This window comes from Hippopotamus amphibius, chromosome 8 (assembly GCF_030028045.1).
Source record: "Hippopotamus amphibius kiboko isolate mHipAmp2 chromosome 8, mHipAmp2.hap2, whole genome shotgun sequence".
Classification (NCBI taxonomy): Eukaryota; Metazoa; Chordata; class Mammalia; order Artiodactyla; family Hippopotamidae; genus Hippopotamus; species Hippopotamus amphibius.
The window spans coordinates 106,592,137-106,619,171 of record NC_080193.1 but is presented as its reverse complement, the minus strand read 5'-3'; the positions used below and the strand labels follow the sequence as shown (position 1 = coordinate 106,619,171).

The 27,035-nt window shown below is 36.7% G+C and overlaps 1 protein-coding gene across 1 annotated transcript in view; it reads right to left on the bottom strand.

The window, feature by feature from the left end:
• Window positions 1–27,035, bottom strand: part of BOLL (boule homolog, RNA binding protein) — a 70,426-nt gene that overhangs the window by 25,323 nt on the left and 18,068 nt on the right. Inside the window, 3 exon segments of the mRNA XM_057746507.1 lie at window positions 12,081–12,179; window positions 23,488–23,616; window positions 24,307–24,354. Of these exon segments, the coding sequence (XP_057602490.1) occupies window positions 12,081–12,179; window positions 23,488–23,616; window positions 24,307–24,354 (276 nt within the window).

Below are 27,035 nucleotides of genomic sequence, written 5' to 3'. Positions count from 1 at the left end.
TGTGGACTTCTCATTGCAGTAGCTTCTCTTGTGGAGCTCGGGTTCTAAGCGCATGGGCTTCAGTAGTTGTGGCATGTGGGCTTGACAGTTGTGGCTCACGGGCTTTAGAGCTCAGGCTGAGTAGTTGTGGCATATGGGCTTAGTTGCTCCGTGGCATGTGGGATCTTCCTGGACCAGTGCTCAAATCCATGTCCCCTGCCTTGGCAGGTGGATTCTTAACTGCTGTGACACCACGGAAGTCCTAGTTCCATTTCTTTAAACATCTTCACAATGTCCTTTATCAATGTTTTATAGTTTTCAGCATATATGTCTTTCTACCTCCTTGGTTAGGTTTATTCCTAGATATTTTATTATTTTTGATGCAATTTTAAATGGGATTTTTTTCTCTGATATTTTATTATTGGTGGAAAGAAATGCATCAGATTTCTGAATATTTGTCTCGTATCCTGCTACCTTGTTGAGTTCACTTAGTTTTGTGTAGACACTTTAGGGTTCTCTCTCTATAGTAGCATGTCACCTACAAATAGTGACCATTTTACCTCTTCCCTTCTTTTTTTTTTTTTTAAAGTTTCTCAATTATGTATTTCACTTTTAGAACATCTTGATTGACTCTAGCTATTTCCAAAATATCCCAGGATTATTTAGTCTTAGTTACATATTTAAATGGTAAAATGTGTACCATGAGATTTTTTACCACATCCTCTTAACTCCTAATTTCATCTCTCGGTTGATGGATTTTTTTTTTTTAATTTTTTTTTATTTTTTTGGGAGTACACCAGGTTCAATCATCTGTTTTTATACACATATCCCCGTATTCCCTCCCTTCCTTGACTCCCCCACCTCTTCCCTTCTAACTTAGATACCTTTTATTTCTTTTTCTTGTGTGATTGCTGTGGCTAGGACTTTCAATACTATATTAAATAGAAGTGATCAGAGTAAGCATCCTTATCTTGTTCCTGAATTTAGTGGGAAAGCTTCCAGCTTTTCACCACTGAGTATTATGTTGCTTGTGGGTTTGTTGTAAAATAGCCTTTATTATTGTTGAGATATGTTTCCTCTATAATCCCTTTGGTGAGAGTTTTATCATGGATGGATGTTGAATTTTGTCAGATGCTTTTTCTCTGTCTATTGAGATAAATCATATGGTTTTTATCTTTCCTTTTGTTCATGTGGGGTGTATCACATGAATTAATTTGCATATGTTAAACCATCCTTGAGACTCTGGAATGAATTCCACCTGATCATGATGTATGATCCTTTTTATATATTGTTGGATTCAGTTTGCTAAGATTTTGTTAAGTATTTTTGCTTATATATTTAACAAAGCTATTGACCTGTAATTTTCTTTCTTTGTAATGTCTTTGGTTTTGGTATCAGGATGATGGTGGCCTTAACAGAATGAATTTGAGAGAGTTAACACCTCTTCAGTTTTTTGAAATAGTTCAAGAAGGATAGGTATAAGTTCTTCTCGGTATGTTTGGTAGAATTCCTCAGTGAAACCGTCCAGTCCTGGACTTTTGTTTGCAGGAAGTTTTTAAAAAACTACAAATAGAACTACCATATGATCCAGTAATCCCACTCCTGGGCATATACCCAAAGAAAACCATAATCCCAAAAGAAACTTGTACCATAATGTTTATTGCAGCACTCTTTACAATAGCCAGGACATGGAAGCAACCTAAATGCCCATCAACAAATGAATGGATACAGAAGATGTGGCATATATATACAATGGAATATTACTTAGCTATAAAAAGGGATGAGATGGAGCTATATGTAATGAGGTGGATAGAACTACAATCTGTCATACAGAGTGAAGTAAGTCAGAAAGAGAAGGACAAATATTGTATGCTAACTCACATATACGGAATCTAAAAATGGTACTGATGAACTCAGTGACAAGAACAAGGAAGCAGATACAGAGAATGGACTGGAGAACTCGAGGTATGGGAGGGGGTGGGGGGTGAAGGGGAAACTGAGAAGAAGCGAGAGAGTAGCACAGACATATATATACTACCAACTGTAAAATAGTCAGTGGGAAGTTGTTGTATAACAAAGGGAGTCCAACTCGAGGATGGAAGATGCCTTAGAGGACTGGGGCAGGGAGGGTGGGGGGGACTCGAGGGGGGGGCGTCAAGGAAGGGAGGAAATATGGGTATATGTGTATAAAAACAGTTGATTGAACCTGGTGTACCCCCCCCCAAAAAAATAAAAAAAAAAAAAAATTACAGATTTATTTCCAGTGATTGGTGTGTTCAAATTATCTGTTTCTTCTTGACTCAGTCTTAGCAGGCTGTATGTTTCTAGAAACTTGTCCATTTATTCTAGGTTGTCCAATCTCTTGGCATCTAACTGTTCATAGTATTCACTTATGATTTTTTTAAAAATTTCTGTGGTATCAGTTACTGATACCTCTTTTTCCTCTTCTATTTCTTATTTTATTTGGGCTCTCTTTTCTGCTTGACTAGAGGTTTGTCAATTTTGATTACCTTTTCAAAAAACCAACTCTTGGTTTTATCAATCTTTTTGATTTTTTAATCTCTATTTATTTCCTCTCTGATCTTTATTATTTCCTTCCTTCTGCTGACTTTGGGTTTTATTTGTTCTTCTTTTTCTAGTTCTTTTAGGTGGTAGGTTAGCTTGTTTACTTGAGATTTTTCTTGTTTCTTTTAAGAAATCCTCTATCATTATGAACTTCCCTCTTAGAACTGTTTTTTGCTGTATCCTGTGGAGTGTGGAAAATTGTGTTTTCATTTTCGTTTGTCTCAAGGTATTTTCTGATTTTCTTCTTTGATTTCATCATTGGCCCATAGGTTTTTTAGTAGCATGTTGTTTAGTCTGCGCATGTTTGTTCTTTTCCCATTTTTCCTTTTATAGTTGATTTCTCGTTTCATACCACTGTGGTCAGAAAAGATGCTTGAAATAATTTCTATCCTCTTAAATTTGTGGGGGCTTGTTTTGTGACTTAGTATGTGGTTTATTGTAGAGAACATTCTATGAATGCTTGAAAAAAAATGTGTTTTTTTGGAGGTAGTATATCATAGATCTCAATTAAGTCCAACTGGTCTACTGTGTAATTTAGGACCTCTGTTGCCGTATTGATTTTCTGTCTGGATGATCTGTCCATTCATGTCAATGGGGTGTTAACGTTTCCTACTATTTTTGTATTATTGCCAATTTCTTCCTTTATGTCTGCCTGTATTTGCTTTATATACTCAAGTCCTCTTATATTGGGTGTGTATATGTTTTTCTTTTTCTTTAAATTTATTGGCTGCATTGGGTTTTCGTTGCTGTGCGTGGGCTTTCTGTAGTTTTGGAGAGTGGGGGCTACTCTTCACTGCAGCGTGTGGGCTTCTTATTGCAGTGGCTTCTCTTATGGTGGAGCATGGGCTCCAGGTGTTTGGGCTTCAGTAGTTGCAGCACATGGGCTCAACAGTTGTGGCTCATGGGCTCTAGAGCACAGGCTCAGTAGTTGTGGCACACAGGCTTAGTTGCTCCTCAGCATGTGGGATTTCCCAGATCAGGGCTCGAACCCGTGTCCCCTGCCTTGGCAGGCGGATTCTTAACCACTGCACCACCAGGGAAACCCCTGGGGGTGTATATGCTAACAAGTATAATGTCCTCTTCTTGGATTGATCCCTTTATCATTACATAATGCCCTTCTTTTTCTTTATGATTTTGTTTTAAAGTCTGTTTTGTCTGATATAAGTATTGCTACCCCAGCTTTCTTGTCGTTTCCATTTGCGTGAAATATATTTTTTTCATACTCTTTCAGTCTATGTGTGTCCTTAGCTCTGAAGTGAGTCTCTTGTAATAGATGGATCTCATTTTATTTATTTATTTTCCAATCAACCACCCTATGTCTTTTGATTGGACATTTAATTGACACAAAGTGATTATTGATAGGTATGTGCTTATTGTCATTTTGTTACTTGTTTTCTGGTTGTTTTTGTATTTCTTCCTCTCTTCTTTCAGTTTCTACCCTTGTGGTGGATGATTTTTTTTAGTGGTATGCTTGTGTTCCTTTCTCTCTAGTTTTTGTGTATCTGCTGTAGGTTTTTGACTTGTTACCATGGGATTCATATATGTTTACCTGTAACTATATCTACTTCTTTAAAACTGGTAGTCATTTAAGTTCAGACACATTCTGAAAGATGTAAATGTTTTTACTTCCCTCCTCCATGTTTGGTGTTTTTGATGTCATATTTTACATCTTCATGTTTATCCTTTCACTGTTTAATGTAATTACAGTTGATTTTTACAATTTTTTATCTTTTAATCTCAGGACTAGCTTATTTAAGTGGTTGCTCCACAGTCTTTACTATATATTTGCCTTTACTAGTGGGATTTCTCCTTTCCTATAGATTCTTACTTCTTATGGCCTTTTCTTTTTCACTTCGAGAAGACCCTTTAACATTTCTTTTAGGGTAGGTTTAGTACTGCTGAATTCTTATAGTTTTTACTCGTCTAAAAATTCTGCATCTGTCCTATTCTAAATGATAATCTTGCTTGGTAGAATGTCCTAGATTGTAGGTTTTTCCCTTTCAGGACTTTGAATATATTATGCCACTCCCCCTGGCCTGCAAAGTTTCTGCAGAGAAATCAGCTGATAGCCTTATGAGGGTTCCCTTGAACTGACTCTTTGTTTTTTTCTTGCTTCCTTCAGAATCCTCTCATTAACTTTCGCCACTTTAAATATGATATGTCTTGGTGTGGGTCTGTTTGGGTTCATCTTGTTTGGGATCCTCTGTGATTCGTGTACCTGGATATCTGCTTCCTTCTTTAGGTTTGGTAAGTTGTCAGCCATAATTTCATGAAATATATTTTCAACCCCTCTCTCTCTCGTCTTCCTAAAATGTGAATGTTTTCACACTTGATGTTGTCCTCAAGGTCCATTAAACTGTTCTCATTTTTAAATTTGTTTTTCTTTTTGCTGTTCTGATTGGGTGGTTTCCATTATTCTACCTTCCAGATCACTTATGCATCACCTAGTCTGCTGTTAATTCTTTCTAGTTCTTTTTCATTTTAGTTATCATATTCTTCAGTTCTGACTATTTTTCATATTTTCTAGTTCTTTGTTAAAACTGTCAATGTGTTAATAAATTGTTTTCCCTAATTCAGTTAGCATTCTTATTACTGATGCTTGAACTCTCTATCTGATAAATCATTTATTCTGTTCCATTAGCTGTTTTGAAAAACCCTGAAAGGGTTTTTCTCTTATACTTTCATTTGAAACAAATTCCTGTGCCTTCTCACTCTGCTTAAATTTCTCTGTCTCTATGAAATTAGCTCAATCAGTTACTTATCCTGGTTTTGAAGGGGTATCCTTATGTGGGATTGTCCCTGTACAGTCTGTGTGTGCCCAGTGACTTTGGTGGGGGAGCTGGATCTGATGTGATTGTGAGTCATATCTTTCCTCGGGGTGTGCTGGCAGCTATCACCTTGAAAAGAGGTGGGGCCAGACATGGAGGGGACAGAGACAGAGCCAGGTATGAGCCAGGGTTTCTCCTGTGCTCAGTGGCCAACACTACCCTATTGAAGTGAGGGAGCAGAAGTCCTGAGGGTCAAGTCAGAACTGGTCCCTTCCCTCTAAGTGTGTGTTCTCCCTCCTCCCAACACTGTCATCCTTGCCCTAAAAGGGAGCAGTGCTGGAGCAAGAGGGGTTGGAATAGGCTTTTGGCATGGGTTGGAGTGTAGGCTGTGGTGGTCCTGGCAGCAGTCAGAGTTCCAAACTGCTCCCAATCTGCTGACTCTGCTGGTGTCAGCAGTGGCTGCTCTTGCCCTGTTTAGGTCTGAGCCAGCTCTGTTCCCCACAACTGTGAGATCCCCTCGGCTGCAGTAGCTTTTGCCCAGAGTGGAGCTGTACCACAGAGTAAGTGGGGCTGGGGTGGGCACCCAGTGTGGGTCAGGGTGTAGGCTGAGGCAGCACCAGCACCAGGGAGAATTCTGGACCACTCCCTATCCCCTGCCTCTGCTAGTGTCAGAAATGTCTACTGTTGCCCTATTAAGATGCTTTTCCGTGTTTGAGCTGGCTCTGTCCCCCAAACTGTGCACTCCCTTCAGCCATGGCAGCCCATGCCCCACTGTGGAGCTGTACTGCAGAGCAAGTAGGGCTGGAGTAGGTGTTTGGCTTGGGTCAGGGTGACTCACCACACCAGGGTGGTCACAGGAAACTGGCCAGAGTCCCAGGCAGTTTCAATCTGTTTTCTCTGCCTTGTTTCGGTATTATGTGTGATCTTCACAAGTGGAGTCTAGGTATCTTACAGCCCTGCTGTCAGTCAGTCCCTCTGGTTTTCAAACCTGCTAAGGGCACTTGTCCTCACAGTGTCAGACCCCAGGGCTGGGGGTACCCAAAATGTGGATTAAACCTCTTTCTCCCCAGGGAGTGAGCCAGTGTAATCCCTCTGAGCCCATGTAATCCCTCTCTCTCCTCTTCTTCGTTCCCTCCCAGGGGTGCAGGACCTGACCTGATCATTTCTCTTCCCTTCCTACCCAATTCCATCTGGATCTTGGATCTTTCTTACAACCTGCGTTTTATAAGACTCTCTCTGCCAGGTGACTTCTAGTTTGTTTTCAGTGAGAATTGTTCCACGTGTAGATGTATTTTTGATGTGTTCGTGGAGGTAGGTGAGCTCTGCATCCTCTTAGTCCACCATTTTGATCTCCCTTCGAGACCTAGAAACTCCTGTCATTAACTTCATAGGGAATTTTCTTGCATTAATTTTTTGCTAATTTCCTCCAAACCATTTTCTCTATTTCTTTTCCCAGAATTAATATTTGACTTCTTGAATTTATCTTCCGATTTTATTTTTCTCTATTATTATTCACCTCTGTCTTTTAAAAATCTGTTTTCTAAAATCTTTTGCCTACAATGTCTAATCCTTTTGCATGTAATTTATGTCAGATATCACATTAGTGGTAAAATTAGTGAAATCTGAATAAGGTATATAGTTAAGAGGATTGTATCATTGCTCATTTACTGTACCAGTGCCCTCCAAAGAACAGTAGGGTGAAGGATATATAAAAACTATTATTTCTATGACTCTTCTGTAAATCTAAATACAAAGCTAAAAAAAACCATTAAAAGGACTAAGGTGTTTGAGAAAAAATAAAGTTTTCTGGGATGACTATGCATGGGCCACTTTTCATAAATTTTCTCATCTCTGAAAAGGTATTAATTATAGTTTCTTTGATTTTTTTTTCTGCTCCCTGAATTATGTTTCTTCTGAATTTCTTTTTTTTCCTGTTTGTTTTGGTCTCTCATTCTGAAGGCTTTCTTCTAATGTGACTGCACATGCATATTTAATAGGGCAGACTAAAATTCTAATGGGAAGTCCTTTGTGAATGATGAGTTTGTCAATGAGCTTCACCGTAGGTATTTCAGGGCCAGCCAACTTTTTCTCAGTGGTATCAAGCATGCAGTAAAGACAATTCTTTCCATCATATTAATAGTTTCATATAGTGTTTTCTTATACTGGCTAGCAACCATTTCATCTTTCCTGTTTTTTAGTCTGTAATTACTGGGAACATGGGATATATTTTAAAAAATTTATTTAATTTCCTCCTATATATGTTCATATATATAATACATATATATGCTATTTATCCTTATCTTCAATGTATTGATATATGCAAAAGATTTTTCATGGGACCCATGCAGTATGTACTTTTCTGTTTATTCATCACTCAATGGAGATCTATCCATGACAATTCTAAAAACTGGTTTCATGAGTCCTTGATTCCCTTTACTGTTCTCTGTCCCCTCTGAGGCTACCTATATAGTTAGACCTGTGCACAGTCCATGAAAATGTTTACCCTGTTGTATGCTTGGAGCTGCAAAGAATAGGTTTTTCCTATTCCTGCCCTCCAGAATGCAGTACTTTACAACTGTCCTCCTCTACCCTGAGGTCCTGCTGAATATGAGGGAATTTTAATCTCTAATTGCTTTATGAGAAGTGTTAATGATACTGAAATGAGGAAATGGTTAGGAAGAAGATAGCAGTAGAGTTTTTCTGTAAAGTAGAGATAGTTGCTAATGTTTAAGTGAGTGCACATTATGGGTCTCTGAGCTAGAAACAGATAGTGGTAGTAGGTCAAATCCCTTTCCAACTTACTTTAAAAAAATTTTATTTATTTATTTATTTATTGGCTGTATTGGGTCTACGCTGCTGCACGCGGGCTTTCTCTAGTTACAGAGAGCAGGGGCTACTCTTCGTTGCAGTGCGAGGGCTTCTCATTGCAGTGGCTTCTTTTATTGCAGAGCACGGGTTCTAGGCGCACGGGCTTCAGTAGTTGTGGTACATGGGCTCAACAGTTGTGGCTCACGTGCTCTACAGTACCGGCTCACCAGTTGTGGTGCATGGGCTTAGCTGCTCTGCGGCATGTGGGAGTTTCCCGGACCAGGGCTTGAACCCGTGTCCCCTGCAGTGGCAGGCTGATTCTTAACCACTGTGCCACCAGGGAAGTTCCTCCAACTTACTTTTGAATCATTCTGTCTTTCCAACCAGTAAGGTGTAACAGGCCAATAGCTGTGTTGTTTATTCAAGCCCAATCAGTGCTTTAATTAGAAGAAATTTCTCATAGCAAGTGGTTAAATATCCTTAATAGCAAATGTTTTCATGAATAGCTAGTATATATTGGAGTTATTTAAATAAAAAGAACATTTAACTTAAAGGTGAACTTCAAATTATAATATACTCACTTTCCAGTGTCTCAATGAATCCGCAAAAGAATAAACTTATTAAACACTTAAATAAATGCAAAAATCGAACAACACTATAAGGAAACATAAACACTTTATAATTCTCCACTTATACCCTTATTACCTAGGGATCTGATATGCATCTTAAAGTTTCAACTGCCCAAACAGACATTTGTTCCTTCCTATAGTCTAGTTCAATGGGATAATTTTGATATTATGTGATTTTGCTTTAATGACTTTAAAAATTAATTTTGTATAAGATGTGACTCTGCTGAATTAGGGAATGATACCCTAATTAATACCATATTAACCTAGTAAATAGTTTCTATATTGGTCTGCTTTACAATATATTATTTGATTTGACAGAGTATAGCCTGTGGTCCATGAGTAGTTTCTGGTAAACAGTCATTTACAGCAGTTAGACTTGTGCTCTGAGCTGTGAATAAGGTCTCTATTTTATTGATTAGATTTGCTGCTTTAAGATAGTTTTGACATATGAAATTGCTACTTTTGGATATATACAATTAACATCTTTAAAATTATAATAATCAGAGTTTTAAAAATGACTTACACTTATAAAAACAATAAGCTCAAATTCTTTCAAGGAGTATTTCTAATTTTCTATATTTTAAGTCACCAAAGTTTTTGGTAATTTGCATAGGAAGAATAAAGATTAATGTTTCAAATGTGAATATTTTCATATTAGTCTACTTTAATAAATTTTAGGAACAGATTGTCTCCTATTGATTTAATAACATTTTTGGATTAATATTTCTATATTATAATATAAATGCACTATAAACAAAAGTAGATAATTATCCACACAGTAAAATTTGTAAAGTATTTCTACTAGGTTGTATAGTTTTAGAAAACTACAGAATTGGTTTTGGAGTTTCTGTTCCTGAGTGGGGCACCATTTCCTATTGAGTGCCATAAAGTCACCTAAAGAAGAATATTGAGTATAAAATATGAACATTCAACCATGAAAGATAAAACAGGAAATATAAAACTCTATACAAAAGCCCTGTACTCCAGTTTTGATTCTGAAGGTTTACTTAATTGAATTTTCTTTCCGCGCCCTCATCTCTAACAAAAGGGGAATTGTTTTTTTTTCTGCCCCTCAACTCAAGCTTCCTATGACCCTGCAACTTTAACTTAAAAATAAAACATGCCAGGGTGGTCCAGTGGTTAAGACTCTGTGCTTCCAATGCAGGGGGCACGCGTTCAAACCCTGCTTGGGGAACTAAGATCCTACACGCTGCGTGACATGCCCAAAAAATAAAAACCAATAAGTAAATAAAACATGCCAAAATTCACTGATTCTCAGATATATATCTCTTCATATTTCTAAGGCTCTGAATCAGGATACATTTACAATTGATGGCAAGGTTTTTTTCTTTCATAGTGATACATAAAATAATGGTGTGTCTTATAATCCATGCTAGCTCAGAGTCAATGAAATCTAATTACAGTTGTGTGAGACGTGGGCTTTGGAGTAAGCTAGTTAACCACAGTTCATAGCTCTTCAACTCTTCCCTAGTCCTGAAATCTTAACTTCGGCAGGACCAAAATCTTCCCTAGGATGTATCCCATGTGATAACCAGGCTTATTATAAGCCTTAACAAGACAGATTAAATACAAATAGAAACAAGTCAGTGGTTTTGTTCCCTTTTAGCCTATGGCACAGTAGAGCAAAGATCTACGTCAGGATAGAGAGGGTAAAGTTCCTCTTAGCATCATTTCTCTAGACATGCAAGAGGCAGGTTTCTGATTCCAGTTTTATGCTTATACGCACAAAGAAAGGTATCTATTGATACCTCTGTTATGATTTATATTCAACATATGTATGAGGGTGAGTCAAAAATTATCTGTACTCTGGCTGTAGAATTTATAGAATTTTTAATTTTATAATATAACTGGAGTGCAGATAATTTTTGACACCCTCGTATAATTTTTATATGATAAAGAGTAAGACACCAGTTTCTCTGTACAATTTCTGCATTTCGAACTCATAGATTTAAGAAAATGTAGAAAAGTGTATACTCTTAAACTAGAAGAATTTAACTTTAAATCAAAAATGTCTAATGTTGACATTCTTTGGAAATTTCTCCTATCTGACTACCACTCTATCTTCTATTGCAATTATTTAAGAAGTACAACTTCAATCACTTGTGTTTATATATATATAATGTGTGTGTGTATTTTATATATATATATATAATCTGCAACTGATTATCTAAAATGGCATAGCTATTTCAGCAATTTCTAGAGAAGTATATCTGGAGAAAGTATTAACATCAGGAGAAGCTTGTTTTAGAAGATTTTGATACTATAGTGAACTGTCTATAAATAACGTTTACTAACACTTTAGGCTTTTGTATTAGGTCAAAATTATGGTTTTAGTCCATGTTTGTAGTACAGTGGCAACAGTAGTGAAGAAATGGAGTGAAGGGGTGAGGAAATATGAAGGCTGTGGAGGCTCCTTAAAGTAGACTGTCCTGGTATTGAGTTCCAACACATGGGCTGGGTCAGAAGCAAAAATCTACGTGTGAAATAGCTAACCTCCATCATTTCATTGTAAAGAGTACACTGCAATCAAGATGCATATGACCATCATAACAGTTAATCAATTTGAGTTCTTGACTAGATATATAGTCACATTTCACTAAAGTGATGATGCAAGAATTTCACTAAGAATCTAGGTCACATGGGAATAAGCAGAATTCCTTGCTATATAGTAGATAGTCAAAATACATTGAATATACGCATGGATCTAATTAGATTACCACTCTTGGCCTGGATCTGATTTAGGGTGCATGAGCACAGTTCCCAAACCTGGAAGAATAGATCATTAACTGTTTTCATCTCCCCATAAATGTTACATGCCATTAAGATAATAAAAATCTGAGTATATGAAATATCTAGGCAAATTCATAGACACAGACAGTAGATTAGAAGTTATCAGGGACTGGAGAGAGGGAAGAAGAGAAAGTTATTGCTTAACGGGTACAGATTTCTATTTGGGGTGATGTGAAAAAGTTTGGAACTAGATAGTGGTGATAGTTGTACAGCAACGTGGATATAATTAATACCACTTAGCTGTATACTTAAAAATGGAATATTTTAAGTCGTATATATTTTACCACAGCAAGTAAAAAGTTTTGACCATGTGTGGTTTATAACTTTCTCAAAAATAATTAATAGAAATTATAGCTAATTTAGAATTGTATTTCCTCCACATGAAAGAATTCACTAATTCTGTACTTATGATTGCAAACGTGATATAAATATCCAAAGTTGTTTCTTTTCAGAAGAGAAATTTGGAAAAGTTGAAATACAACTGAAGAGTAACATAAAAAAATCAAAACAAACTTCTTACTTTAATTGGTTCAGGCTGCATCACAGGTGCAGGCATTGCAATGGCACTTGCAGCATAAACCTGGTGGTATGTTGTTTGAACTCCATGATCAGAATAAGACTATAACAAAAAAAGAAAAAAATATTGCTTTTCTTTTATTAATTAAAAATATTTATTCAGCATTACAATTTACTAGGCATTTTTGCTATGCAATGGGGAAACACAGATGAGAAACACATTCTCTATCTTTAATTCACTTATAGACTGCTCTGGGACAGACTAGTCAAAAATTACCCTAAGTCCTATGACTCATGTATAGGGATGCATGGAGGAAAAGAAAAGAATTACTTTATGTAGCTTTAGAAAGTTGGGGAGGTGGTCAAGGGAAGTTTTCTAGTAGAGTTTATGCTTGAATTTGAAGAATTAGGGAAAGAAGGTGGGAAAGAAGAGGGTCAACTAAGAACACACCTCATCTGGGAGATCTGTGTAGGTTGTTTGGTATGGCTGGAAGGAAGATTATACACCGAATGACAGCTGAAAGATGAGGCAGTAGAGTAACAGGCAGGGAATAGATCATGTAAAAGCAGATTATGGCTTTTCCAACAGATGATGGAACCATTCATTGAGTTATGGAATACAAGAAAAGCAAGTTTGATGTTTATACAATCATGAGGGAGTTAGAAGAAGTTAGGTTTGTAACACATAAAATTTGAGGTATTTGTAGGACTTCTAGTAGAGGCATACAGTCAATAGAAAGCTATCGTAGATGGCTCTAAAGCAGCACTAATAGAAATATACTGTGAACTACATGTTAATTAAAGTCAAGACAGTCAAAAGGTATAAACTTCCAGTTATATAAATAAGCACTAGGGCTGTAATGTACAACACAATAAATATAATTAACACTGCTATATGTTATACAGGAAAGTTGGTTACGAGAGTAAATCCTATGAGTTCTCATCACACACAAATTTTTTCCTGTTCCTTTAATTTTCTATCTATATGAGATGATGAATTATCACAACCAAGCCTGTCATAATCACTTAATGATGTATGTGAATGAAATCATTATGCTGTACATCTTAAACTGTATGTCAATTATATCTCAATAAAACTGAAAGAAAAATTTCCAGTAGCCATGTTAGAAAAGTAAAAAGAAACAAGTAAAATTAATTTATAGTAATATATTTTATTTAAACCAATATATTAAAAATATATCAAAGTGTATTCAATATAAAGTTAGTGATAAATTTTACATTCATTTTTCATGCTATGTCATTAAAACTTGGTGTGTATTTTGCACTTACAACACATCTCAATTCAGACTAACCACATTTCAGGTGCTCAACAGCTGCATGTGGTAATGGCTATTGTACTGGATAGTGCAGGTCTGAAATTCACAAGTGAGGCTGGGGCTAGAGATGTGAGTATGGATGATAACATCAGAGCAAGTATGTCGGCTGAAAGGGGAGAATCAAATATGAAATCATGGGGAGCAAAAGATCAGCTTACAAAGGAAAATGAAAGGAGGTAAAAGGATTGCCAGAAGAGAGAGCAGTATCATGGAAACTTAAGGTAGGGAGCGTTTCAAGGATTATGTCCAGTGTCTCTGAGAGGTCAAGTAAGACTGAAAAGAAAGGAAAGTATTTGGCAACTAGGGAATCATTGAGGACCTTTATCAAAGGCAGTTTCAGCAGAAAGGTAATGAAGTAGACTTCAGCAGGTGAGGGGAGAATGGGCAGTGAGGCAGTGGAAATACTAAATGTAAACCATTTTTTAAAATTAATTTTATTTATTTATTTATTATTTTTGGGGGGGTACACCAAGTTCAATCATCTGTTTTTATACACACATCCCCGTATTCCCTCCCTCCCTCAACTCCCCCCCCACCCTCCCTCGAGTCCCCCCAAACCTCCCCGTTCCAGTCCTCTAAGGCATCATCCATCCTCGAGTTGAACTCCCTTTGTTATACAACAACTTCCCACTGGCTATCTATTTTACAGTTGGTAGTATATATATGTCTGTGCTACTCTCTTGCTTCGTCTCAGCTTCCCCTTCACCCCCTGCCCCCTCCCAAACCTCGAGTTCTCCAGTCCATTCTCTGCATCTGCGTCCTTGTTCTTGTCACTGAGTTCATCAGTACCATTTTTAGATTCCGTATATGTGAGTTAGCATGCAATATTTGTCTTTCTCTTTCTGACTTACTTCACTCTGTATGACAGATTCTAGGTCTAGCCACCTCATTACATATAGCTCCATCTCATCCCTTTTTACAGCTGAGTAATATTCCATTGTATATATATGCCACATCTTCTTTATCCATTCATTTGTTGATGGGCATTTCGGTTGCTTCCATGTCCTGGCTATTGTAAATAGTGCTGCAATGAACATTATGCTACCTGTTTTTTTTTGGATTATGGTTTTCTCTAGATATATGCCCAGTGGTGGGATTGCTGGGTCATATGGTAGTTCTATTTGTAGTTTTTTAAGGAACCTCCAAACTATTTTCCATAGTGGCTGTACCAACTTACATTCCCACCAACAGTGTAGGAGAGTTCCCTTTTCTCCACACCCTCTCCAACATTTGTTGTTTCCAGATTTTGTGATGATGGCCATTCTGATCGGTGTGAGGTGATACCTCACTGCGGCTTTGACTTGCATTTCTCTGATGATTAGTGATGTGGAACATCTTTTCATGTGTTTGCTGGCCATTTGTATGTCTTCTTTGGAGAAATGTCTATTTAGGTCTTCTGCCCATTTGTGGATTGGGTTATTTGCTTTTTTGGTATGAAGCTGCATGAGCTGCTTGTATATTTTGGAGGTTAATCCTTTGTCCGTTGTTTCATAGGCAACTATTTTTTCCCATTCTGAGGGTTGCCTTTTAGTCTTGTTTATGGTTTCCTTCACTGTGCAAAAGCTTTTAAGTTTCATGAGGTCCCATTTGTTTATTCTTGATTTTATTTCCATGATTCTAGGGGGTGGGTCAAAAAGGATCTTGCTTTGATGGATGTCATAGAGTGTTCTGCCTATGTTTTCCTCTAGGAGTTTGATAGTGTCTGGCCTTACATGTAGGTCTTTAATCCATTTGGAGTTTATTTTTGCGTATGGTGTTAGGAAGTGTTCTAATTTCATTCTTTTACATGTAGCTGTCCAATTTTCCCAGCACCACTCATTGAAGAGGCTGTCTTTTTTCCATTGTATATTCGTGCCTCCTTTGTCAAAGATAAGGTGCCCATATGTGTTTGGGCTTACTTCTGAGTTCTCTATTCTATTCCATTGATCTTCCTTTCTATTTTTGTGCCATTACCATACTGTCTTGATCATTGTGGCCTTGTAGTATAGTCTGAAGTCAGGAAGCCTGATTCCACCAACTCCATTTTTCCTTCTCAAGATGGCTTTGGCTATTCGGGGTCTTTTGTGTTTCCATACAAATCGTAAGATTTCCTGCTCTAGTTCTGTGAAAAATGCCATTGGTAATTTGATCGGGATTGCACTGAATCTGTAAATTGCTTTGGGTAGTACAGTCATTTTCACAATGTTGATTCTTCCAATCCAAGAACATGGTATGTCCCTCCATCTGTTTGTGTCGTCTTTGATTTCTTTCACCAATGTCTTAAAGTTTTCTGCATACAGATCTTTTGCCTCCTTAGGCAGGTTTATTCCTAGGTATTTTATTCTTTTCATTGCAATGGTGAATGGGAGAGTTTCCTTAATTTCTCTTTCTGCTCTTCCGTTGTTAGTGTATAGGAATGCAAGAGATTTCTGTGCATTAATTTTGTATCCTGCTACTTTACTAAACTCATCAATGAGTGCTAGCAGTTTTCTGGTAGAGTCTTTAGGATTTTCTATGTATAATATCATGTCATCTGCAAAGAGTGACAATTTTACTTCTTCTTTTCCAATTTGGATTCCTTTTATTTTTTTCTTCTCTGATTGCTGTGGCTAAAACTTCCAAAACTATGTTGAATAATAATGGTGAGAGTGGGCACCCTTGTCTTGTTCCTGTTCTTAGAGGGAATTTCAGTTTTTCCCCATTTAGAACAATGTTGGCTTTTGGTTTCTCATGTATGGCTTTTATTATGTTGAGGTAATTTCCTTCTATGCCCATTTTCTGGAGAGCTTTTATCATAAATGGATGTTGAACTTTGTCAAAAGCTTTTTCTGCATCAATTGAGATGATCATATGGTTTTTATCCTTCAATTTGTTGATATGATGTATACATTGATTGATTTGCGTATATTGAAGAATCCTTGCATTCTAGGGATAAACCCCACTTGATCATGGTGTATGATTTTTTTAATGTGCTGTTGGATTCTGTTAGCTAGTATTTTGTTGAGGATTTTTGCATCTAAATTCATCAGTGATATTGGTCTGTAATTTTCTTTTTTTGTGACATCTTTGCCTGGTTTTGGTATCAGGGTGATGGTGGCCTCGTAGAATGAGTTTGGGAGTGTTCTGCCTTCTGCAATATTTTGGAAGAGTTTGAGAAGGGTAGGTGTTAGCTCTTCTCTAAATGTTTGATAGAATTTGTCTGTAAATCCATCTGGTCCTGGGCGTTTGTGTGTTGGGAGATTTTTTAATCACTGCCTCAATTTCTGTACTTGTGATTGGTCTGTTCATAGTTTCTATTTCTTCCTGGTTTAGTCTTGGAAGATTCTGTTTTTCTAAGAATGTATCCATTTCTTCCAGGTTATCCAATTTATTGGCATATAGTTGCTTGTAGTAGTCTCTCATGATCTTTTGTATTTCTGAGGTGTCCGTTGTCACTTTTTTTTCATTTCTAATTCTGTTGATTTGCATCTTCTCCCTTTTTTTCTTGATGAGTCTGGCTAATGGTTTATCAATTTTGTTAATCTTCTCAAAGAACCAGCTTTTAGTTTTATTAATTTTTGCTATTGCTTCCTTCCTTTCTTTTTCATTTATTTCTGCTCTGATCTTTATGATTTCTTTCCTTCTGCTCACTTTGGGGTTTCTTTGTTCTTTTTCTAATTGTTTTAGGTGTAAGGTTAGGTTCTTTATTCCATAATTTTCTTGTTTCTTAAGGTAGGACTATGTTGCTATAAACTTCCCTCTTAGAACTGCTTTTGCTGCATCCCATAGGTTTTGGGTTGTTGTGTTTTCTTTGTCATTTGTTTCTAGATATTTTTTGATTTCCTCTTTGATTTCTTTAGTGATTTCTTGGTTGTTTAAGAGTGAATTGTTTAGCCTCCATGTGTTTGCATTTTTTGCAGTTTTTCTCCTGTAATTGATATCTAGTCTCATGGCGTCGTGGTCTGAGAAGATGCTTGATATGATTTCAATTTTCTTGAATTTGCTGAGGTTTGATTTGTGACCCAAGATGTGAGCTATCCTGGAAAATGTTCCGTGTGCACTTGAGAAGAAAGTGTATTCTGTCGTTTTTGGATGGAATGTCCTATAAATATCAATTAAGTCAAGAGGGTCTAATGTGTCATTTAAAGCTTGTGTGTCCTTATTTATTTTCTGTTTGGATGATCTGTCCATTGATGTAAGTGGGGTGTTCAAGTCTCCCACTATTATTGTGTTACTGTCGATGTCCCCTTTTATAGCTGTTAGCATTTGCCTTATGTATTGAGGTGCTCCTATGTTGGGGGCATAGATATTGACCATTGTGATATGTTCTTCTTGAATGGATCCCTTGATCATTATGTAGTGTCCTTCCTTGTCTCTTTTAATAGTCTTTAAAGTCTAATTTGTCTGATATGAGTATTGCTACTCCAGCTTTCTTTTGACTTCCATTTGCATGGAATATCTTTTTCCATCCCTTTACTTTCAGTCTATATGTATCCCTTGGTCTGAAGTGGGTTTCTTGTAGGCAGCATATAGAAGGGTCTTGTTTTTGGATCCATTCAGCCAGTCTGTGTCTTTTGGTTGGAGCATTTAATCCATTTACATTTAAGGTGATTATTGACATGTGTGTTCCAATTACCATTTTCTTAATTGTTTTGGGTTTGTATTTGTAGGTGTTTTCCTTTTCTTGTGTTTCCTACTTAGAGAAGTTCCTTTAGCACTTGTAAGGCTGGTTTGGTGGTGCTGAATTCTCTTAACTTTTGCTCGTCTGTAAAGTTTTTGATTTCTCCATCAAATCTGAATGAGATTCTTGCTGGGTAGAGTATTCTTGGCTGTAGGTTTCTCTCTTTCAGGACTTTCAGTGTATCCTGCCATTCCCTTCTGGCCTGCAGAGTTTCTGCAGAAAGGTCAGCTGTTATCCTTATGGGTTTTGCCTTATATGTTATTTGTTGCTTTTCTCTTGCTGCTTTGAATATTTTTTCTTTGTGTTTCATTGTTGTTAGTTTGATTAATATGTGCCTTGGTGTATTTCTCCTTGGGTTTATTCTGTATGGGACTCTCTGTGCTTCTTGGACTTGGTTAGTTATTTCCTTTCCCATGTTGGGGAAGTTTTCCACTATAACCTCTTCAAATATTTTCTCAGACCCTTTCATGTTTTCTTCTTCTTCTGGGATGCCTATAATTCAAATGTTGGTACGCTTAATGTTATCACTGAGGTCTCTGAGACTGTCTTCTATTCTTTTTATTCTTTTTTCATTTTCCTGCTCTGTGGCATTTATTTCCCCCATTCTATCTTCCAACTCACTTATTCGTTCTTCTGCCTCAGTCATTCTGCTGGTTATAGCATCTAGGGTATTTTTAATTTCAGTTATTTTGTTATCCATTGCTGTTTGCTTTTCTGAGTTCTTATGAACTGTTTCTTGTACTTTCTCTACTTTGTTATCGAGATTTTGTATCATTGTTACTATCATTACTCTGAATTCTTTTTCAGGCATTTTTCCTATTTCCTCCTCATTTACTTGGTCTTGTGGGTTTTTTTCCTGCTCCTTTGCCTGCATGGTGTTTCTTTGTTTCCACATGGTTGTCCAAACTTGGGATTGCTTGTCCTGGTGATAAAGGTGTTTATAGAAGACTGTCCAAGCCTCAGACTAATGTCCAAGTGTTGGGTTAAACAAATACTAAGTCTTGGGTTTTTTTGCATTATTCTGTGACCAGCAGAGCTTCCTTTATTGTTCGTCTGTAAGCGTCGTATGTGGGGAGGGAGAGGGTGCAATAGTGGCTCTTTTCCCTGGGAGTGAGTGAGCAGTGGTGCACTGTTGTTTCAGTCGGGCTTGGAGGTGCCTGTTGCAGAGGGACGCCAGTGGCTCAAGTGTAAACAGAAAGTCTCAGAGTTGGGCCTCTCTCGGGTTTTTTTTTTTTTTTTTTCTCTCGGCAGCCTCCCTGCTGCCTGCGTTCCAAGGGGTTTTAATCTAGCCCCGCCCAAGGGCCTGAGAGTCCTTGTTATCCCTGAGCGCCTTAGGTGGCCCACAGGGCATTTCTCCACTGCCTGTTGCAGAGGCGCTGAAGGAGAGAGAGAGGCTATGCCCGTGGCTCCTCCCCCCCTCGCCCGTGAGCCTGCAGCATCCAGCCACCATCACGGTCGGGCAGCTCTCAGGGGCGGGCACTCCTCGCCGCGGACCTCTTCCCTCCTGTCCTCTCGGTCCGTCACCTTACTGGCAACAATTTTTCTCACCCTGAACCAGCTCTCCGGTTCCCACGCTCCCACTCCCGGATGCTCTGTTCAGCTGTGAATCGACGTCTCGGTCTGGGAACGCTGAGCTGCGGTGCGGATCCTCCATATATTTCTCACTCCCTCCTGTCTGCCACGGCTCTGCCGCTTCACCCTCTTTGAGCCGTCATAGATGCCTCCCTACCAGTTATGTCGGGATCCTTGTGGTCCTTTCTGGTGTCCGAGGGCATCTGCTGGTGTTCAGCTGGTTCTCTGTGGGAATTATTGCGTCCTTCGGTGCATTCCCAATGCATCTGTGGAGAGGGATGCATTCCACGTCCAATTCGCCGCCATCCTAAACCATTTTTTTAAGTTTGGCTTTGAAAGGCAGAAGAGAATTAGGGCACTGGTGGGGGGTGTGTCAGAGGACAGTAATTGTCACCTACCAGGTGCTAGGCACTATACAAAGAACTTCTTATACACAACAATTCTAATCTTTGCATCAGTCCTGCAAAATAGATTTTCCTGATATCTTTATTTTATTAATGTGGATGTTATGAAACCAACACTGTGAAGAGTTAAGTAATTACTCAAAGTAACACACTGGTAAGTGGTGAAGCTATGAACCAATGGAGAGAAAATGTCTTAAAATACATGAGAAAAGAAGGATAATAGTGGAATGAGGTCCTTGAGGAAGAGGGAAGTTATAGTATCCAGAGCAAAAAGGCAGAAATAACATTGGACAAGAAAGGTTACTGAAAAATATAAGAAGCTAAGCATGAGTTATGAGTCAGGTAAGTTTGTATGTTGGGGACTGCAAGGTGAGGTGGTTTCCACAGTGTGGTTTCTACTTATTTTGTGAAATAGAAGGCACTATATTCTAAGAGTGAAGGGGGAAATAGCCATTGAAATAAGTGAAAAGTAATGTTATTTTTATATTTTAGGAAATCTAACTATCAAACTCACAAAAACAAGCCCTGTGTTTTTTAATTTTAGGGAAAAAACACTTAAAATATAAACTACCCCACCCTATTCATTAATCTATATATTAGACATATCTTCTACCAGAAACAATATTAAAATAATAATATGCTTATATCATTTTATATGGAAAATCATAAAAATTAATGGTACAAGTTATAAGCTAATAGAATTTGTTTCCAAAAAAATCTTATTAGATTCCACTAAATAGTGAAATATAAGCTGATAAATTATCTGATGTCAGGAATTAAGAATATGGTTCAGTGCCAAAAGTAGATTATGGCTAAAAACCTAATGTAAAAGCATTCTTACCTCACTGCCCCCTCCTTGAAAACCAGAAAACAACAAAAAGAACAAAAGATACATTTTTAAAATGCCATCATCAAGTAAACAAGGAAGTGCCCAAGATTCCCACACTACAATGTAGAATGTCTGCCAAATGCTATGCAATTTGGACCAATATAGGGGAGAATTCTGAAGCCTAAGGAAGGTTATAGATTTCCCTGAAGGTCAATGTTCTGAAAGACCTATTTGAAGACTCTTTAGAGTCTCAAGTGTAGGGATGTGTCGGCCAAGGCAGAAGCAGGAAAGATCTCCATTTTTACTTAACAGCAGGGGAGGAAGAATTGAAGGAGAAATCATGTTTTCACTATTTTGTGGTCTTCTACCTTGCATTATAGCTGAGGAACATTGCTGGAGGTGAAACAGGGTGAAAGTGGAAAGTGAAGTAACAATTACTAAACCCCCATACAGAAGATCTGTGAAAAAGAGACATTTCCAGTAGCCAACTGATTTTCAGAATGCTAAAAAGTGAGGAAAGAGAATCTCAAGCAGGAGACATAACAGACTTGGTGGTAGGATGTTTGAGACAACAGCATGCTTCTCTTATCCTGTATTTCAACAAATAGCTGGTCTCATTTAAAGATAAGTGAAGATGAGAAGGAAAAGGAAGCAACTTAAGACCCTTCTCATCCTTTCCAACTCCATCAAGGGAAAAGCAAAAAGGGGGAAAAAATAAAAGATGAGAAATCACCCCAGAAAATAGTAGAAAAGTTCAGATAAATATAATTCTTTTGATCTTAAAGAAATTATAATAACATGATCTCTAAAAAGTGCTCCAAAAAAGAGATTTTAAGCCAACAGACAACATTTATAGGCAATGATGTAAACAAGTGGCAGAGTTTGGGATAAAGAAGAAAATAAAAATAAAAGAGAGATGAAAGCTTTGTAAGTCAAAATAAAAAGTAAACTAAACACAATGAAAAATATAGTTTTCTTGAAGAAGCATATAAAACAACATTAAAAATTACTATGAGAAAAGAAATTACCTCAGAGATGATGGATATGAAAGACAAAAAGGGATCTAACATATGGATAAATGGTGTTCCTGAAGAAGAAGAAAAAGAACTGGAATAAAAAAAATTTTTTTTGTTAGTTCTAAGAGGAAAAAAGAAACCCTGAAATAAAAACTAGTCTGAGAATCAAAGGAGCAAACTATGTCCCAGGAAAAAAATTATAAAGACTAATATTATAAAAATATTATAAAGATAAATTTATATCCTGGTGAAGTGATGTCAAGACAAGACAGACTTTTCAGACACACAGGAAGAAAAAGCAAGTTATGTATAATGGGGAAAGTCAGGCTGGGTTCAAACATCTATACTCAACACCAGAAAAGAGTAGACTAGAAGTTCTAAGAGAAAAAAGTGTTGTTATAGGTTGAACTGTGTTCTCTCAAAACTTAGTGTTGAAGTCCTAACTCCCAGTATGTCAGAATATGACCTTATTTGGAGAGAGGGTCTTTATAGAGGTGAGAAAATTAAAGTATGGTCATTAGGGTGGAACCTAATCCAGTATGACTGGTAGCCTTATAAAAATGGGAAACTTGGACACAGAGACAGGAAAGACAATGTGAAGGCACAAGGAGAGGATGGTCATCTACAAGGCAGGAAGAAAGGACTGGAAGAGATCCTTCCCTCTTCCCAAAATCAAGAGATCCTTCCTTCATTTTGGACTTCTAGGCTCCAGAACTGTGAGACAACACATTTCTATTTTTTCAGCCATTCAGTTCATTGTATTTTGTTTCGGCAGCCTTAGCAAACTTATACAAGTATGATGCAGCTATTTATAGCTAGTCTTAATTTCTTTCAGATTTATAAACAAACATGTTGAACAAAAAGGCATGTAAGGACTCAGAGAGTATGTAGCACATATCAGTCTTCTTTAACAAAGAGTGCTTGCAGATTCAGTCAACCAAGTGATAAATGGAGGGTGAGATGAAGAATGGAAAAATCACAGTAAAAGTATTGATAGTAAACATTAAAATCCAAAACTATGGAAATTATTGTTCCAGAAAAATTATGTTATAAACCTTAGCAATAATAATAATAAATACACTCAAACTGGGAGGTGGGTATTAACTTCCCAATCTTTCATAACATATTTAAAACATACCACGTACAGTTTGTAATGGTTTGCAAATATAATTTAAACACATGGAAGATAACATTTACAGTTTATAGTTATAAAATAAATTTGATTTACATTTTTGAAGGAAGAATTTTAAAGATTATTTTCTTATTTGACTTAATTTTTATATGCTTTTAATTGACAGAATGTTAGTAACAATACAGATTGACAGGCAAACGAGAAGAAGGAGAAGCATTTATCCTACTCTTTCAAGGGGACTGAGTCACGGAATAGCCTAGTATAGTGAACGGATCTGAGAAATGGTTCAGAAATAGTTAGTGAAGAAGTTTAAGATGAAGCATTCTTAGATACAAAAAAAGGGAAAAGATATGAATAAATCAAAGAAAACATAAGATGTTCAACTTCAATGAGGGTCTTGAAAAAATATTTTTAGAAAAGAAAAAGAAATAAATGTTAAGATAAAGTGGTTATAGACAATTTACTTTGAGACTAACACATACCTCTGGAACTGAAGCTTCCATCAGAGATAGTGGAGGAGGAACATATCCACCATCTTGTGCAATTTCCACTGGTTGATAAATAACCTCAGAAGGTTGCAGGTATAAGAATGGAGCAGAAGAGGCAGGAGACTAAAACACAAAACCATATTTCTAATTAAAATTGGGTTAATGAAATAATTAAACCAAATGACTTACCCAACACATGAGAGAAATATTGGTTTTACATTTTCCGAAAGTAGTTTTTCAGGGACAGCAGAGAAGTATCTTAGTAACAAACTAGAAACTCTGAGTTGTTATAAATTCCAATTGTGTAGATGTTATTAAACTACTTTAACACTTATAAGTACTAAAAAGTTCTTAGCACTACATTCTCAGCTTTCTGACTTCCTATGGAAGTGGGACATGTCATTAAACAATCTTTTTGGTGGTATATTATTTGTTATCAAAAATTGGGAGATGGAATACTTATTTAGGAGCATAAATAAAACTGAAGCAAAATCTGAAGTAAAGTTAGAAAAATGCTAAATTTTCTAATAATACTAATAGTAAAAAGAAGTAAATTTTCACTTCAGTTTAAATAGCACTCATTTATAAAATGCTTTCACATACATGATCTCATTTGATCATGTAAGAAAACTTTCAAAGGTATAGTATCATTACTTCCACTTTGCGAATGAGGGAGCTGAGAAATATAGTGATTAAATGAATTGCCAAAGGTATCACAGTTAATAAACACAAGAGGAAGGTCTCAAATCTAGTTCTCCTGACATAAATATTCATGCAGTCTTCACAAAAGCAATGAAAAAGGTTAACATTTACCTGAGGAACACCCCACTGCCACTGACCTGGTAGACACTGTGCAGACGTCTAAAAATGAAAAAAAAACAACACAAACAACCCACTCAGATTTTAAACAAGGGTTAAAACTGAATATCAACAAGCAAAAATATGAAGTTGGATCCCTACACCTCAAACCATATACAAAAATTAACTCAAAATGGATCAAAGATCTAAATGTAAGAGCTAAAACTATAAAACTCTTAGAAGAAAATATAGGTGTAAAAATTTGTGACTTTGAACCAGGTAGTTAAAAAAACTGTGACATCAAAAGCACAAGTACTTGATGATGGGTGATGCCTTAGAGGGCCAGGACAGGGAGGGTAGGTGGGAGTCGAGGGAGGGAGGGGATATGGGGATATATGTATAAATACAGCTGATTCACTTTGGTGTACCTCAAAAGCTGGTACAAGAGTGTAAAGCAAATATATTCCAATAAAGAGCTAAAAAAAAAAAAAAAAAACACAAGCAACAAATCAGCAAAAGAAAAAAAGATAAACTGGATTTCATCAACATGAGAAACTTTTGTGCTGCAAAAGATACCATCTAGGAGGTGAAAGTAAACCCATAAGACTGGAGAAAATATTTACAAATTATACATCTGATAAGGATCTTGTATCTAGAATATACAAAGAACCCTCACAACTCAATAATAAAAAGCAAGTAACTCAATATAAAAATTGGTAAAGGATATGAATAGACATTTTCCTAAAGAAGATATACAAAAATGGCCAATAAGCATCTAAAGATTATTTAACATTGTTAGCCTTGGGCTATGGAAATCAAAACTACACTGTGATAGCACTTCACATACACTAGGATGGTTATAATAAAAAAGGTAGATAATAAGTGTTGGCAAAGACATGGAGAAATTAGAACCCTCATAAACTGCTGGTGAGAGTGTAAAATGGTGAAGCCTTTTGGAAAGTATGACACTTCCTTAGAAAGTTAAACATGGAGATGCCATATGACTCAGCAATTCCACTCCTAGGTATAAGGCCTAAGAGAAATGAAAATATGTGTCCACACAAAAATCTGTACACGAATGTTCACAGCAGCATTATTTGCAAGAGCTAAAAAGTGGAAACAATCCAAATGTCCATCAACAAATGAACAAATAAAATGTGGTATATATCCACATAATGTTCAGAACAGGCAGATCTATAAAGACAGAAAGTATATTGCTGATTGCCTAGGACTGGGAGTAGGGGTTAAAGGGAATCACTACTAATGAGTAAGCTTTTTTTTTTTTTGGTGGTATGATTGCATAACTGTGAATTTAGTAAAAACCACTCTGTTGTATACTTTGAAAAGGTGAATTGTGTGGTATGTAAATTATATCTAAATAAAGCTGTTATTTAAAAAAAAGAGGGTCAAATTATTTAAGGTACTTATTGTAAGATGACAATATAAAAAATAGACTTTATTTCTTAAATTAGTTGTATTATTCCTTAATAATAAATGTTTTATTTTTAACTTATTTTCCACCTTTAATAAAGCCTTTTTTATTAATAAAGTCAAAAAAAAGAAAAAAAGATCTCATGAATCTGCCATCTAAACTGTTAATTTCGTGCTGACCACATCAACTGTTAATGGATGATGTCATTGTACTGTAATGATGACCAAGATAACGTAAAGTCTATGTTCTGTATACCATATTAAAAAAGGCAGGATAATGTATAATCTCTTAAGAAAATATTTTAATAAAAAATCTGAAATAAAATTATTTATATGTAGATTTGTTAAATAAAATCACTATCTACTTATGAAGTAAGAAATATGAAGGAGATAAATACTGATTGAACCAGGCATTATCTGATTTGACTAACAAAAATTGATAAAGCTATCAATCTCAGAATTTGTAAAAAGAAAGAGCAAGGGAAGATATCAATGTGGCAATTTTAAGGGCAGGATGATAATGAATAAATATATAACTGTAAAGAAATAAAATGAAATTATTTTTTAAATTGCAAAATGTTATGTTAACAAACTGGTACAAAAATCTTTCCTGAGTATATCTAGGTAATATACTTCCAATTTTATAATTTGCGTCAAGTGGAAAACCAGAGCCAAAGTATAAAATTAAGTTGTATTAGAAACTTTTCATCTATGTCATGTGTGTGTGTGTGTGTGTATATATATATATATATAAATAATCAATTAATGAAGGAGGAACTGGACTCCACAAGGTGCAAGCAGAAAGCAACTTTAGTCTTTCTCACCCCTGGCACTTTAAAAGCACTGTGTTGGGCTTCCTAGGTGGCGCAGTGGTTAAGAATCTGCCTGCCAATGCAGGGGACACAGGTTCGATCCCTGTTCCAGGAAGGTCCCACATACCACAGAGCAACTGAGCCCGTGAGCCACAACTATTGAGCCTGCGCTTTAGAGCCTGTGAGCCACAACACGCCTCGAGCCCGTGCTCTGCAACAAGAGAAGCCATGGCAATGAGGAGCCCACACACCACAATGAAGAGTAGCCCCCACTCACCGCAACTAAAAGAAAGCCTGCTCACAGCAAAAAAGACCCAATACGGCCAATAAAATAAATAAATAAATAAATTTATAAAAAATTAAAAAAAAAAGGCACTGTGTTGAAACTAGTGGCTACCAGTGGTGAGAGGGCTGGGGTGGCAGCGGGGGGGGTGGGGTGGGGGGGGTCGCAAATCAAGCATAGGGGCTTAAAAGGTACAAACTACTATGTATAAAAATAAA